Raw genomic sequence first — 16,733 nt, 5'->3', positions numbered from 1 at the left:
TTTGAAATATTAATAATGTATCATATGTCCAGTAGAATATAGATCTACATAGGCAGCCCTTCAGCCCAGCATGTACTGACTACAGAGGAATACACTTTACGGGCTGCTGTTTTATTCAGCGTGTTATTTTTGATGCTTCAGATGTGCGTCCTGTCTCGGCTGTCTGCTCCCACCAGCGTCTGTCAGTGCTGGTACACACAGGTTGTTTTCATCTCTTTGTACAAATCCAATAGAGAGGTGCTCGCCGTGAAAGGGAGGCCAGCTCAAAACACGGGGTAGATTTCAAGAAAAACAATCTGACCGCGGCTCCGGACAAGAAAGGCACTGTGCAAAACCAAATCGGACAAAAACGTGACTCCAAACCAGGAATGAGCAGGAAATTCCTATAGGTCTTCTCTGTTATTTCGGTGGATGATGTAAACAGCTAAGATAGGATGGCAGGGTAGTGGTTCGCGACTGGCTGACTGTGGGACTGGACTGTATTCTTCATTTCACAGGGTATATTTTCTAGCATAGTTTTTCTCCAAACATTGACTAAATCAGCTTCCCCAGTTCAAGTAAACACTGCAAAATGACACGGTAACTAACTCGTGGTTTAAAATGGAACTAAATTTAACTAAATTATGCCTAAACCTGGGTGGAAACCATGTCTAAATCAGAGAAACACCTAACTTGAATACAATACTGAAGAATAAAAGAAATTAAGTGAATAAATAATAGATGGAACTGAGTGACACCTGAAGCAAACTTACTTTTGGGTTAGTTAAAACAAAAAACAGTCTTACCTGGCTCTTTAGCAGCGATGTCTTTCAACACTTGTCTGGCCAGTGACGACAGCTGGTCCTGAAGCCTCTGTATCGCCCTCTGCATGGCTGTTATATCCGCCCCATGAGTTCCACAGGAGTTGTTCATCTTTAGCATACAGTCCTTTAATCCCAGGACGCTTCCCTCCAGTCGCTCCTTCACATTCTGGATATTCTCTGAAAGCCCGTCCAGCCTTCCGCAAACTTTCTCCAGGGTTGATACGCGCTCACTGACAGCTGAAAGATTGTCGGTAACTCCTTGGTTTTTCCTTTGGTATTGACCAAGTTCAGATTTTACCTGGTTAGTCAATATATCAAGTCTGTTCCTAAGCTCCTCAATTCCTCCAGGGACAGAAGACGTACCATAGCCTTGCCTTGAGGGGCTTTTCAGGTTCGAATTACAGCAAGAAGCATTCATCACATGGATATCATGGATATTTTTGTTAATTTTGTTGCTTAAATCACTAACAAGTCCAGCTAAACCTCTCACATTATCCTGCAGATTTAGCTGCCCTCTCTGGAAGTCTACCAACATCTTGGCATGTCTCTCATTGCCCGACAGCTGCCTTCCAACTGTCCCCTCTAGGTCTTCGAATCGTTGTGTATTGACGTGGACCTGGTTGCTTAAGACATCCAGCTCGTTCCTGTAGCGCTTCAAATCTTTCATAAAGTGTGTGAAACCAGTAGGAGGCGCTGCTGAGGATGTGGCGACTGTTTCTGCATCGCCTGAGCCCACGCATCCCGCTGAACAAATCTCCCCGACTGCATTGATTTTGTCGTCCAAACTTTGAATCAGTAACTTGTTGTTGTTCACTTGAGTGTTCATCGCGTCCATCGGATTTCCAATCATCCCAGGGAACGAGGTGTTGCTAATCTCCACAAGCATGTTCGTAAACTGGTCCTCCATAGTGTTCAAACGCTCATCTATCAACTGTCGGATGGCCGTCCCTTCTTCTGTGATGATCCGGGTCAACTTTTCCTCAATGTAAAAGCAATGCGTCTCTGCGTTTTCCTCCGTGATGTTCACCCGCGCCTCTAGCTCCTCTATCATCAGGTTGAAATCGCTGTTCCCCTCCTGGCTGGACAGGTGAGCGAGTTCATTGTCAATGCGAACGTTCAATATCCGGTGCGCCTCTGCTATGCGATCAATCTCACGCCACAGGTCTTCATGATCGTTGTTCTCTTTGTTTGCCAGTTCCGTTTGCCGATGCGTTCGTACCGGCCCATCGTTAGCCGCTAACTCCAGACGCAACGCCCGTATCTCCTTCCTTAGATCGCTTTCTTTGACTTCTACAAGCTTCGTTAAAGTCGTAGCTTGGTCGTCGCATGTTTTCTGCACGGTTTGGATCTTGTCGTAGCACGAGACCTGAAGCTTCACCAGCTGTTCTTGCATATTTTGGTTAATGTCTTTCTTGAGTTTGTCCAGTTTTCCATCAATATACGTTTGGACAACATCTATTTCGGGTATGGCAGGAGCCTGTGACTGCGAGGCATCCATAAGCACACGCAATTGGCCTTCGTGACTCGATACGGTTCCTTTTAAATCCTCCAATGCTTCGTCTTTGCTTTTTAGTGCGTTGTTCATATCGTCCAACCTTGCGACTATCTTCTCGATCGCCTTATCGCCTACCAATCCACCTCTATTCGTCTGATGTCCATCCAGAACTGCAGGGTTCTCATCTTGGGTTGGTGTTGTTACATTTTCAGGCGGGCGCATGTTATTGAGTAAAGTCACAAGCACCTTTTTGGTGTCGTCTTCCAGGTTTGTTTTAAGGTTGTTGGTGAGGCCCGTGAGAGTGGACTGCAGATCGAGGACGGTTTGGGACAAGCGCTGAACCTCATCCTCCAAAAGACGCACCTTATCCGGACTGCCATGTCTCGTCTCCTGCTGCCCAGTCTCTCTGCGCTCTGTTCCTGAAATCACAAATGAAGTAGACATTGAGGTTTTTAACCAACGATAGCTGTCAACATTGTTTGTTTTGTGCAATATTGGGATTTGTAACACACATTAGCCAGAAACATGTTTTCAAACTAAAGTGAACAATTTGTGATTGTTAAAAAAGGTAAGGTAAGGCGAGTTTATTTGTCGAGCCCAACTCATACACAAGACAATTTCAAGTGCTTCATAAATTTACAAGAAAGCAGATCAAATCAATCCATCAAACAGTCCTGACTCTGGGAACCATCAGGAGACCCCTCCCTGAAGGTCTCAAGGCCCAAGATGGTTCATATGGCTCTAACATGTCAGAGATGTACTTTGGTGCTAAACCATGAAAAGACTTGTACACAAGCAGAGCTGTTTTAAATTCTATTCTCTGAGCGACAGGAAGGGGGAAGGATACATTACAAAATATGTCCTTCCCCATGTAAAATCCACCAAGGCACAATGTGAACACTAAACATTGTGTGTCATGTATGATTCATTGCTTGTTCAGTTTTACTTTTGAGAAAGTGTTCTATCAATAAATAAATAAACAAAAAAAAGATGGCCTTACTCTGCGTGTGTCGGGTGTATCCAGGATTTTGGGGTAGGAAAGATGTTGCCGGGTGGATTGGTGGATTCGAGGCTGGTTTTGCATCTTTACAGTCTGGACCGGTGAAACCAGGACAACATCTCCACTCCAGGTCCGTCACTCTCTTGAAGGCGATCTTGTAGGTGGGACGGAACCGAGTCGAGTATCTGTAAACAAAAGTAAACTATTGTTTTTAAATATTCCATTATGAGCTGCACTTTCTTGAGCAACTTGTTTGTTTTTGCACTCTTTTACAGATCATGATGTAATATAAGGTGCCCACCCATTTACTTCATATGGAACTGGTACAATATGCATACTAGTAACTTGTGGGCAAAATAAAAGTATATAATGAAATAATAAGTATAATCACCCTGGCAATCTTTAAGGCATTGTTATATGTTTAATTGCATAAACCAACACTGTCTGAAGCTTTTCTGTTCTATGACATATTAGGGAACAGTTCACTATGTTTTGGCAGAGCCTGGGAGCATGAGGAATTGTTATTATATGGCTTCAAATTGACAAAATGAAATAATTACGGTTGTGGGTCTACAGTATTTTTTTTTTTATATGATGAAATACAATTATAAGCATCTTCACTTCTTCACAGAAAAACTCTGAATCTTTCAAGCCAAGGCACACAGCTCCCACAGAAACAATAGATGACCTCACTTCCCTGTAGACCGCTGATGTCAAGAAAAACATCTGGAAAGTGGTGGAATGAAACTACGCACATCTCACTGTGATAGCGCACATGGTTCCACAGTCACATGAACGTCAACCGTATCCCGACTGGGAATGGTCCCTAATCAACAACTATGAGTTTTTATATACAGAGGAAGTTTGAGTGAGGTGAAGAGAAATTACGTAAACTAGGGGTGGACACAAAACTGATGAAATATTAATATGCCAGTAGTTTTGTGGACTGTATCAATATTCAAGTGGCATTTTTGCAACATTCACAAATGTGCAAAAATGTCTCTCTAAACATCTTACTTTTCAATTACTGTTTTACATCCAGCTGTGCTTTAAAGCGGTGGTTCTTAAGTGGTTTGGCTTAATGGAACCCACCATTACCCTACGATGACAAGCCACGACCTAAATGCAAAAGTATTTTGTCATATATCGAAGACAATATTGTATTTTCCACACAGGTTATTATTGAACAAGCGATAGATATGCCTTTAAGACTGGAATTATGATCAAAACAGCCCTATTACATTGATTTGAACAGACTCCGGTAGTGTTTTCCTAACCCAACTTCAAACATCATGTATGTATGTTATACTAAGATAATAAACAACTCTGGGACATACCCCATGTCAGCACAGTAGGTCACTTGATAAGGACATAATAGGGTGAACTTGTCCCTATACTAGAGGGGTGTAAGTTTGCAATCCAGAAGAACTGAGGAAGCCTCTTGAATGAGAGGCTAAAATGTCTTTGATTACTAAAACAACCCAGTACAGATGATCCATCCATCCATCCATTTTCTTCCGCTTTATCCGGGGCCGGGTCGCGGGGGCAGCAGTCTCAGCAGAGATGCCCAGACCTCCCGATCCACACACGCCTCCTCCAGCTGTTCTGGGGGGACCCCGAGGCGACACCAGGCCAGCTCGGAGACATAGTCCCACCACTCGTGGAAGACCCAGTACAGATGATTAAGATTGAAAAAAAATATATATATATATATATACAATAGAAACCTCCAGTACAGCAGAGTACACAAGTATCCTACAAATCACTCATGCAGGTACTGTTTATGAAATGTCAGACTGTTTAGTCTCTGCGCCATTTGATCTGCGCACTATACCATTTCCATTGCGAGACGGGTCAGCGCCTTGGCAGAGGTGATTTTTACGTAATTTTCCACATTGATACGACTTTTTTTCTTTTTTGTCCAGACCATTATTCAAAAGACTTTAACTCGGTACTGTATATGTGAAAAGTGAAACTGTCTAATCCTGATGCCAAATTTTGCTTTGGTGCAGAAAACCGTGCTCTTTTCGTGACCCAGGACTTTCCAGGAATCACTCCCACAGCTCACCGACCGAATCCATCACCGCGCATACCACACGCCATTTCCAAACGTGTGGTTTCTCCAACTTAGAAATCATAATTGTTTGCAACACAACAACTTGCACTCGAGTGTTCCTGACAACTGTTACTCACCAAATACTACAAACACTAATTGCTTCCAGTTACATCATTGGATTGCTGTATTCTGGATATTAATATAGATTTGAAGAAAAATGAAATAAAAGAATGAAAGCCAATGACACTGATGTATGGATGATTTGTGATTTATATAGAAGGAGGATTTATTATAAGTTCAACACATTTTTTTGTCTGCTGTCATATTCCCAATAGTTGTTACTCATCAAGTACTAGACACTTAATAGTTACCGCATGGGAAGAATCATCTATTGTTCAACTTATTTGCGTCCTAAAGTCATGTGGAAATGCATGATGCATTCTTCTCAGTCAAATGTATAAAGTATTTAACAAGTTGAAACAGAAACAGAAAAAGTGTATTGTAAGAAATTGTTGTTTTTTTAGGCGTGGGTTTTTTTTTTTTGCTGGTTTATTTTGTTGGCAAGATAATTGCAAGACATTGACTCAAATTGAAGCTTCACAAAATGGAGAGGAAAATAAACATACTAGTTTGAACAGACTTTTAAAATATATCTAAATGTGAGATATAGCCAAAGCTACAAAGAACATTATATTTGGTTCCGTATAATCATGAGGACTTTGGTTCAAACTGCTGTGACGTTGGTTTTACTACTTGAGCTACTTGTATTTATCTGCAATTTTAGATTTTATTCGTGTTTTGTAGAGATAATTTAATTTAGCTTAGCTATAGTAATGCATAGATAAAAAAGAAAAGCTGTTTTCTGGGTTAATGGATGTAATGTCGTCCAATTCATGTATATTTCAATCTCTTATCCTGTTAAGTCCTGATTAGATTTTGATTTAGGCCTGGGGATATTTGAAAAATATCTATAAATATTCAATCAGGCGGCACTTTGAGAACACCAATAAACAACATCCCCTCCTTTAGCAGACAGTTCCATAGAACTGTAGCTGATTTTTTACACTATTCTTTTTAGTTATCACTCCCTAAATTACACCAAGAGATACTAATTACTTTACTTAACAGTTACTACATAAAAGGAGTTGTGTACGATGAGCAAGGGACTGGCATACACAAAGCAAGCCAAATTTCCCTTCGGGATAATAAAGTTGAGTTGAGTTGACAGCTAATTCTATACTACATGCTGTAAATACTCCAAATTAAATGCCCTTTAATCATCTAAATGACATTGGGTGCAGTGCTGTTCATCTGCAGGACAGAGACTGAGGGGAGTCGAGCTTCTGGTTACGGCTTGAAATTCCTTTAGATTAAGTTTCCAATTTTTTTAACGGGCGGAGCATAGTTTATTATTCTTATGTGCAATAAGCAGTGAGGCAGTAAAAGTGAAAATGGTCATCAATTAAACTTAGTGCATGACCCATAAGCCTCATATCTATAGTGAGTTATACTCAAATGAGACTTGTATAGGATTTATCACGGAGCAGGAGTTGTACTGGAGCCAAAGAAACTAAAGCCTGAATAGTAAAAAGCAAGAAATATGGGAACACGGTCCGATAATGTATTCTTACTGTACAGCAGTGGTTTTAAAATGCGGTCTCCAACATTGGTGTAATATAGGCTTTAACCTTGCACAAAAATTGGTCTAAGACGAAATCAAGTCTTCAACCAGGTCTGAACCAGGTCTCAGTCCAGATTAGACCAGGATTGGACAGAAAGAAGAGTGAACCCACCAAACTAAACTATTAAACAGGTCTATTCAGGCACGACTGCATGACCAAAACCTGGATTAAATAATAAACCAGGACTAATCCAGGACTACCAAAACGTTTTATAACTCTGCACTATAAGAACTAGGCCTAAACCAAGACAATTTCAAGACCAAACCTCAGATAAACCTATACCATAGTTGGTGAACCGCTTGATTGCAGACTACTCGTGATATTGCAGTTTTGTGGACTTGCCTTGGTCAGATATTTTGAGTACTTTCCTTGGTTAGTTATTTTGAGTTATGCCTGTTATGCTCTGTAGTGCTTGCTCAGGTAAAAGTGATTGGAGGCTGTTTTATGGTGACCGTGAGCACACAGTTCCTCTCCACTCGAATATTTTTCCTTTTTTGGACCCCTGAATGAGTAGGAAACCTTGAATATTAATTATACACAGCACTAAATATCGTTTGAGTTTGTTCAGCAGACAGACTAAAATTGGTTATGCATTCCCCCTGTGGTTTTTATGTGCTGTAGATGGCTGGATATATTCAGTAAAATGTAGTTATTAATTAATATTAGTAGTAAATAAACTGAATCATCACAACTATTACCTCGATACTGTGCTACCATAGTGGCTGAGTGACTTGTGCACTCGCCACTCAGAAAAAAGGCTCCAGGTTCAATTCTCAGGAAGAAGAGTGTGGAGTCTGAATGTTTGAGTGGGTTTTCTCTGGATGCTATTGTAAATATGAAATTAAAAGTCTACAAATGCAAACACAACTACTGTTGCTACTGCTACTACAACCAGTGATGACTGCAGCAGCCACTACAACCTGATACTATGCTACTTCCTTACAGTCTCCTTATTCACACCCCCTCACTGTAACAATGGGACAATAAAGGCTAAACAAAACCAGTGTATTTTCCCATTCACTCAGTTGTATAACTCATTTACTTAAACTTAACCGGGGACAATAAGTCACGTGTGTGGTCCACAGCTTGAATCCTCAACACAATGCTAAAAAAGCGCTAAAGACAGATGGGCTGCTGCCTCTGAGTAAATGCCTTGTCGGCTGTTTTGGCCATGGAAGCTTAGGATGTAAAAGTGTGTTCAGCCAAGATATGTGTGCTCATTAGATCACAGTTTGCCCAGGGTCACAAATCAGTCAAAGCAAGTACATTGTGTTTTCTGGCCATAGCTGGATTCCAAATTTTGAGCGAGATCATGAAAACGTATGTCCATTATTTTATCATTTTTGACATTTAGTATTTCGCCTGTTGTATCTTGGATGTGGATCATTTTGAAGTCATGGTTATGTAAGTGTTTGGAGTCCCAACAAGTAGCTGTTTCAAGCATCTGCCTCACAAAAATGAATATCTCAATATTTTTGGTGACTTTTATAGCAACATTGACAAAAAAAAAAAGATAATTGTCCTGAACAGACGACAAAACGGAAGGAAAATAACATCCCCCAATTTTCCACCTATTATTTTGTCAATTTCTTTCCACTTCCCCACAGATAAATCTTCCAAACAGCAAATTCGATATTATCTAGTAGACAATATATTAGCCACCTCTATGTGCTGTAGTGTTTCGTGTATGTGAGATCTTCATTGCAGATGCCATTCTAAACAACACTCCAATATATCCACTCTTGGAATTGGGACTAGCACAAGCTGCAACACAGGTTTATTGCCCCTGTGCAGTTTACTCTGGTATATTGCTACTATACAAAACATTATTGCTTCCTGTGTTCTCTGTAGGGGTGACAGTAACTGCTCTGTAATAGAGCATTCGCCTAAGGTTGATGGTTCAACACCCACCCCAACCACTGACTGCACTATCATTGTCCTTGGCACTTCAATCTCCTCGACTTCAATGGGTGAATGCTTGTGAGAGTGGGTGAATCATTCCTCGATGTGAAGCCCTTAAAGAGGCCAAAGGCAACAAAAAAGTGCTTGGCCTGTATAAAAAGCAACACTGACACACAACACAAGCATTTTTTAGGGATGCACATTCTGTTCACTTTCTTTAATCAGTTTATCCATTGCTATTTGATTATTTGTGTTAACCCCACCAGCTTGATTTGATATTGCATAGTCTACTATATTTCATGTAAACTTCACTGATTTTTCTGTTGGTTCTCAGATATGACTGTGTCTTTTCTCTTTTATGCAGGTCATTAACAGGTAGCATTTGTTTTAATCGCATAACTGTGGTATCCCGAGATCAGGCATGCCCAAAGAGAGGCCCCCCAGACCAATTTTTGGTGGCCCTCAGGCTTCTTGTTGAATAGGCCCACATCGTCAGAGAATGAAACTTTTTACAACAAGTATCATAATTCTACACAATTGTAAACTCAAAAAGTAACATCTTATTGTGGGAAAGAGATGGTTTTAAACTCCCAGGCTTAAGTAAAGGGTTGAAGCACAGGTTAAAACTGTACTAAATGGACTCAGTTGAAATTTTCACAGCGTTGACCACCGATCTTTGGCTCTCCACACTGGCGGATGCGCTTCAATATGCGGCCCTTAACCTCTTACCCCCCGTCTTAACTGGGCGTATTTTCTCCATTTTAGTTTTACCCAAATGTAAAAGCTTCTCCACTGAAGCTCACAGCCTTTTCACCTTATTCCGCCCCGCCCACTTTAGCCTCTTTTTGCCTTGTCTCGGCACTTCCGGTGTATTGACACTTCCGGTGTATTGACACTTCCGTTCATTTAAACGGAGAACGAGGGGAAATGTTCGCTGCTCAAATATGATGTTTAGTAGATTGATTTGTGTAAAATGTCCAATATTCATTTGCACCAACATGTCAACACTGCACCGTTTCATCTCCAGTTGCATCTCCAGTCCCATGTTAACTGATAGGACAAAAGGGGCGGGCACAATTCATGGCGCCCACGCGAACTTCCGGAATAAGGTGAATAGGCCAGAGTAACACCTCATTTGAAAGCTAAGGTCTACACAACTTTTCTCGCTCTCATCACTTTTTATTGTGTGATTGTTGCGTCTTCGTCATTTTTTTGTGTGCCCTTTTTTTTTGCTTTTCCACTGTGTTTTGTCACTTTTTTTTCTTGTATTTTCATCCTCGTTTGTGTTGCTATTCGCTAGTTGGTATACTTTTCTTTTTTATACTTTTAGATTTGGGTAATGCCAAACTGGAGAAAATGTGCTCGGTTCAGGTGGGGGTTAAGAGGTTAATGAAAAAAGTTTGGACACCCCTACTTTTACGCAAAAACTAAGCACAGTATGTTGCTTTTGGAAACTTTGGCCAAGGCACCTAGCTTTCTCTTATTGTTACTTTATCCCTATCTGTCAGAGGAACACAGAATCTCTCCCATCCTTCCTCACTCGCGTGCCCTCTTCACCTCTCTCCTCCAGCCCCCCCCACCCACCCCTCTCTGGGACACTCACGTGACTTGCGGCTGGCAGTCCGGATGGTAGGTCGGGCACGGGGGCATCGCGGGCTCCTGGAAGGTCTCCACGCCACTTTGCACCGCGCAGCTCACGTTCCTCTGAACCACATAGGCGCACCAGTTTCTGAAGCACAGGATGTTTTTTTTTTTACCCCCAGGATTAGGAAGGAATGATCATAACAGAAAGTCGATGCATGTTTACGAGATCTCAACTTTACGGGCCAATGTTGTGCGTGTGTTTTTTTTTTTTTTTTTACGCAAGCTAGCAATGCGTTCGCTCCCTTCGGTGATCTAGGCTAACTATACCATTTTTTTAATCGATATAATCTGCACATTCCTGCATTTATCTACAACTTATCACCTCCTTAAGTCTGGCAGTGCTATAATTAAACGCCAGGCCGATAAAGCATCGCAAGTTTTGGATAAGGTTTGCGCGACAGTCAAACGTTAGCTTTTTTTTTTTTTAACGGCAAACGTAAAAGTTGATGTCGATTTTTAAAGGGGAAGTCGCCGAACAATTAAGCGCTTAATATTGTATGCCTGATTTCTAATTAATACCAGATGTCAACGCGAAATGCCCCCCCCTTTTCTTACCGATTCCTGTGTCTGTGCACGGCTCCAGTGTATGCGCTCCCGTGGAAGAGGTCATAGGACGAGGGGGAGCCGCGGGACAGCTCCAAGTTGAAAAGCAAAGTGAAAAGTGCCCAGCAGCGCCAGCCGTCCATCTCCCCATGTTGTCTGTAAGTCATATTCCTGCTCAAATAACTTATATATCTATTGCTATAAGCGTTCACGTACAGCCAGCCCGCATCGCTCCTCTGTGGGACACTTCAATAATAAGTTGCAAGTTTTGGGGAAGTCCACTCACTCCACATTCACAGTTAACTCCCTAAAAAGAATGACGTCCCGGGCCAGCACACTCCCTCCTCCGCCTCCTACAAGAGTTCAGGGATCAGAAACAGAGGGAACAAAAGCAAACCCCCCCCCCTCAACCCACTTTCTCCCAAACTTTAAACCGCCTGGGGGTCTGCTGCTCAAGTTTAAAGGGGCTCATTAATTACTCTTATGAAGTGGTTCGGGACACAACACATTGATCTGTGTCTGTCTTCCAGCAGCCAATAGCTCACACCTCTCGCTCTAATGACGTTAACAAGCGAAAAGCCTTGTCTGTGCAAGTGCTGACTCTCCTGTTGTCATTCACACTGTCGTCTGTGGGACCGTTGTGATTTCCTCTGCGATGGACAAGCCGTCGGTTCTCACATCGTGGTTATGTGTGTTGCTGGCACTGGAGTGATCTGCGATTTTCCGTAGGCTGCACTAATGCTTTTAAGTTCAGCGTTTTTTAGGCACGCAGTTTAGACCTAAGTCCGATTCAAGTCTGTTTTAATCCTTTTCAGGACTGACCTTGATCTAGGCCCGGCGGTATTTCACATACACATAAGTCACTTCTTTTATGAGGTGTTGCTTCAAAGTATGAGACCACTGCTTTAAAGGAACAGGCCACCGTTTTTCCCATACTGAGATATGTTCTTACCTGAGCTTAGACGAGTTGATTTGTACCTATCTGGTCGTTGTGCGTGCCCTCAGTCACGCACAACGACCAAAGATGTCGCCAGCATTGGCCTCTCCCAATGTATTCCTATGGCTCCAAACGGGGGTGAAGTTGGAAGCTACCACGCTCTTCCAAAAGGCACGCACAAAGACCAGACAGGTACGTATCAACTTGTCCAAGCTCAGGAAAGAACGTCTAACAATATGGAAGAACTGTATGTCTTCAGTCACGCAAAAAGACCAAAGATGTTGTTAACATTTGGCCTCTCCCAGTATATTCCTATAGCTCCAAACGGGTGCACAAAGACCAGACAGGTATGTATCAACTTGTCTAAGCTCAGGTAAGATCATATCTCAGAATGGAAAAACGGTGGCCTGTTCCTTTAAGCTGAACAAATATAGAACATGCAAAATATAGGCACGAGTGAAAGCACTGTTAAATAACTTACTTCTCTATATCAGTTGCAATGCCATCAATACTGACCCGACATGGATTCTGTTGCAAACCAATGGCGTAAAGTACAGTAAATCTGTTCACAACAAAGACAACAACAACAACAACAAATTCCTGTTTCCTTTTTGAGCACAATTACTTTTTAAGAATGTTACTTTCGCAACAGCACATTCAGTCAAATCTCACAGAATTGACCTGCACGCCACTCTGCAACGTCTATTGCTGCTACGACTGCTATTACTAACACTATTCCACTACTTTTATCACTATATTTAACTGTAACTTGTACTGCTTGAAGTTCTACATACTTAATAATACCAGTAAGTGGAAATCTTAGGTAAGCAAAGTATAATTCGCACTCCGACTTAACAAACCCAGCACAATCATTGCCTTTAAACTAATGTCCTCAGAGAAAGCAGCGAAGTCGCACATCTCTTGCGCAGGAATTTCAATTTGCAAGGCTGAAATCCAATTTTCGCGAGCACGAAAGAAGGTGAGAGTTTTGAAAAATTACTTTTGTGAAATACACCCCCAAGCGAGCCGTATTACTCCAAATTCAAAGAGCATATGGTGACGGTATTACCTCATGGCTCAACTTAATGTGATTTGAGGCTGCACGAGCAATCGCTGTCGAATCAAAATTGCGATGTGAATGTTGCAATTATCAAGTCACAGAAAGAGTAGCTATGTAGGCCTTTGCAAACGACGAAATGTCCTATCTTCATTTTGTTTAAAATCTTAAAGTCTGCAGTTTAGACCTCTAAATCTCATGTGACTCTTGGATTACTGTAGCAATTTATATTAAGTCCTCTCTCAAATCGCAATTGCCATACCTGTCTGGAAAATCACAATTAGATAATATCTTTCCAAAATCGTGCAGTCCAATTGTCACTTAGCGTTAACATATGGTGCAGGAAAACAAACAGAGAAATCCCATTGTTGGATAATGAGTCATAGTGTTGGTGTAAAGCTCTGTATGGGAGGGAGGAGCAGCCTTTTCCAGCAGCGCTTAGAGCCGAGATAGTCCATGCCTAAAATAAGGCTTCTTCATCTCGTCGGGTCGGACAGGCGGCATAGCTTATGTAACAAGTGATGGATGTCCACAGAGAGTATTGGCTAAAGCCTTTCATTCCATCATTATGAGTCAGGAAATCATCAATACGCCCAAGTAGTTTGCCAGTAGTAACTTTAATTAATTGTACGCCCCTTTTCAGAGGATGTCATTTCTTGTCATCTGTCTCCTGAGTAGCTTTTTAATATTGCGTGGATAGTAAACGGGAGGCCTTTCCTTTTGCTTGTCTCTAGCAATATCAGGGCAAGGGGCTTGAAAACAGTGTAGTTCAGAGCCTGCTGAAGAAATGTTCCTTCTCATGAACTGCAATCAAGTTTGGATAGCAAGTCTCTTACTTTGAAGTGCTGTTCCAGAGAAATGTCCCCCCTCCTTGGAATATGTAAGTTTATCTTATCTTTACTGTCTTCCTTATCTGTTAACATGCTCTGTTTTTAGAGAAGCAAATTGGCAGTAGCCGCAAACCATGAGTTGTATATATTACTAGATTATCTGTGCAGCCATATTAGGTTGCAACAAGCCACAATAAAATGCAATATCTTCCAGGACATCCGTTTAATTAAGAGCAACCTCTTTGCTAACAACAGCCTTTGAATGACAAATGCAAGGTGTTTTGTGCAAAAGTAAAATTTTAGTTGAATTTTAGCCTTGTTTTGGCCCTGATTTATTACATTTAAGGCTGGTTTTGACAGAATCCGCTGAAAAAACAAGTAGTTTACAGATTTTTATTTTTTTTATTGGACTGGCCTGCGTCAAAACCTGGCCTGATTATGATGAGACTGTAAAAAAATGATGAAAATTATGAAACATTAGCTTCAGTGTTTGTTGCATCACAGATTCGTGGTGCTACTTGAAATAGTAGCTGTGGTAATCTGGAATACTGCACTTGTTGACTCAATCATCTTTACAGAGATCTGGAATACTTGAAGTAACACACAATGCAAAGTTTGGTCACTTCCTCCTCAGCCCCACTGTCTCAAAGACCCCTCTATAAACATCTCAAATCTAAAACCAGTTCTCTGTTTGTCCAGTAGAGGGCAGCACAGCAGCAGTGAAAGCCAGTTTGTTGTTCTCATGACAATCCCTTTCCACAGAGTTTGAAGATATTTATTTCTTACGGAGACAGAAAGACCAGCTAAGTTTCTTTCCTCCATCATCTATGTGTCATGATTTATCTTTTTCATGTCAATCTTATGAGCAAGCTCTTTCAAACCTGTCCGCTGTCCAGCCTCACTGTATCGTCAGCGCACTCTTTATTTTATTTTTGCCACCTTTTTAAGCACTCTGAATCATACAGTTTTACTATTCTGGAAGAGGCTATATCCGATTCAGTGAAAGGTTGTGAGAAGTGTACATGAATAGTAAAGTTGGCAAATAAAAAAAAGACCTGCTGAGATATTTTTTTACTTGACAGGAATGAAAAAAAACTGAATTAGCACTTGTTGCAGCACCTTCTATCTGACGCTGTGACTCCGTACAGTCGACCTTTTTCACAGCAGTTAAATGACGCAGAGGGGAGTGAAGGAATCATATAACATGATGTAAAATAGCTAAAGTCCTGTCTGTAATTATCTCAACAAAAATAAGGAAAATATGTTCAGCATCGTGATTAAATCTCATCAGATGTAATACTTGATAGAATTCACTGAAACAACTTGTATAATTGGTTTCTAAAGTTAAATGTGATCTTAAATACCTTTTAATTTGTGCACCAAATATCAAAAGAGGTCAGTGCCAATGTTCCTTTTAAATCTATTCTACTTCACTGCCTTTGACAGATGTATTGCCTGGAGAAATATGTACAGTATATCACACATTTATGTGAATATGCAAGCGTCCCATAAGCCACCAATGAGTCTTACAGTTCCAGACAATCACAAACATTCATATTCCAGGCAGCCACATCTAAACCATTTATTTATTGATACACAATCCGCTGTTGCAAAAATAGCCGTTAACTTCATATTGTCCAGCCCTGACATTCTCACAACAGACAGTAGGATGAGTCACCTCTGAGTCAGGAAAATATCACAAAGTTGGAAAAACCCTGGTCATAAATCGAAGGGCATTTCCTCATTTCACCTCCGCGCGTCGATGTCTTGTTTTCCAGCTTTTGGTATTAGAAATGAAATGAGAACTGAATGGAGAGGGAGCTCTTTGCCCTATACGCACACATCATCACCACCGTGATGTGTATTTTGTTGTGCAGCCCAAATATAGAGGTTGCTCTTATGTCTTGGGCTCATCTTGTGTGTCTCATCTTTGTTAAATAGCTTAATTTGGTTGCTGCTCCTTGTTGGTCTGCCTAAATGGTAGAACATAAAGAATGGTTGGATTTCGGTGGCATTTTCAAAAAAAGGTCAGTAAAGAGCTATGGAAGAAATAATCAGTTTTTGAGTTCTTTCTCAACCATTAATGAGTTATGAGAACAACAACCGCACCACAAGCTGGAAAAAGTCTAAAAGAGGAGCCATTTTTGTGTGTAGTTTTAGCCTATTTAATGCCACTCCTGAACATTCCAGATTTTTGTGGGAGCAAGTAAACATGGTAAAACTCAGGATATAAACTAACCTACAAGCAAACCTGGCTACCATTGCCATAGGGTGACAGTGGCTCAGGGGTTAGAGCGTTTGTTTATGTACAACTAAAACACATTACTGTACTTAAATGGACCATAGAGATAATGGCTACTGGGTGCATTTTCCTACATCTGTTTTGTTGTGGGTGAGCTTGCTGTCCACACAAGTGCTTTTCAAAGTGGGGTCACAAAGCCAACCCGGGAACGACGTGCTAAAATTTATACTTCAATTTCACTCGTCTCCACCTTTCTTCGCTCGCTGTGACAGAGATTATGAGATGTGCTGGTTTGGTCACATTTCATTTTAGGCGCTCACGGAAAGAGAAGCTTTTCTGTGACAGGCAATGGCTTCTGCAAGCTTTCCGTCAGGGCTTTAGGCTAAGAGCACTTTGCTTCAAATCCAAACTACTTTTGTGAAGATGCAGCCACACTTGTCCCCCTATTTCATGCATAGCTGTATTTCAAACTTTCACATTTTTTATTGTATTACCCTTTTAGGAGTTCAAAATTGTCTTGCGTCACAACAACTTGTTTGATC

At 41.2% G+C, this 16,733-nt stretch overlaps 1 protein-coding gene across 1 annotated transcript in view; it reads right to left on the bottom strand.

Annotated features, from left to right (window-relative positions):
- emilin2a (elastin microfibril interfacer 2a) overlaps positions 1-11,314 on the bottom strand; it is a 32,180-nt gene extending 20,866 nt beyond the window's left edge. The window contains exons 1-4 of the mRNA XM_079569690.1: positions 11,138-11,314; positions 10,542-10,667; positions 3,299-3,483; positions 786-2,717 (exon numbers count right to left, since the gene is read on the bottom strand). Of these exons, the coding sequence (XP_079425816.1) occupies positions 786-2,717; positions 3,299-3,483; positions 10,542-10,667; positions 11,138-11,292 (2,398 nt within the window). The 5' untranslated portion in view covers positions 11,293-11,314. The remainder of the gene's footprint in view (positions 1-785; positions 2,718-3,298; positions 3,484-10,541; positions 10,668-11,137) is intronic.
- Positions 11,315-16,733: the final 5,419 nt, after the last annotated feature.

This window comes from Gobius niger, assembly GCF_951799975.1.
Source record: "Gobius niger genome assembly, chromosome: 13".
Classification (NCBI taxonomy): domain Eukaryota; kingdom Metazoa; phylum Chordata; class Actinopteri; order Gobiiformes; family Gobiidae; genus Gobius; species Gobius niger.
The sequence above is the reverse complement of the archived record's forward strand: the minus strand, read 5'-3'. Positions and strand labels throughout refer to the sequence as shown.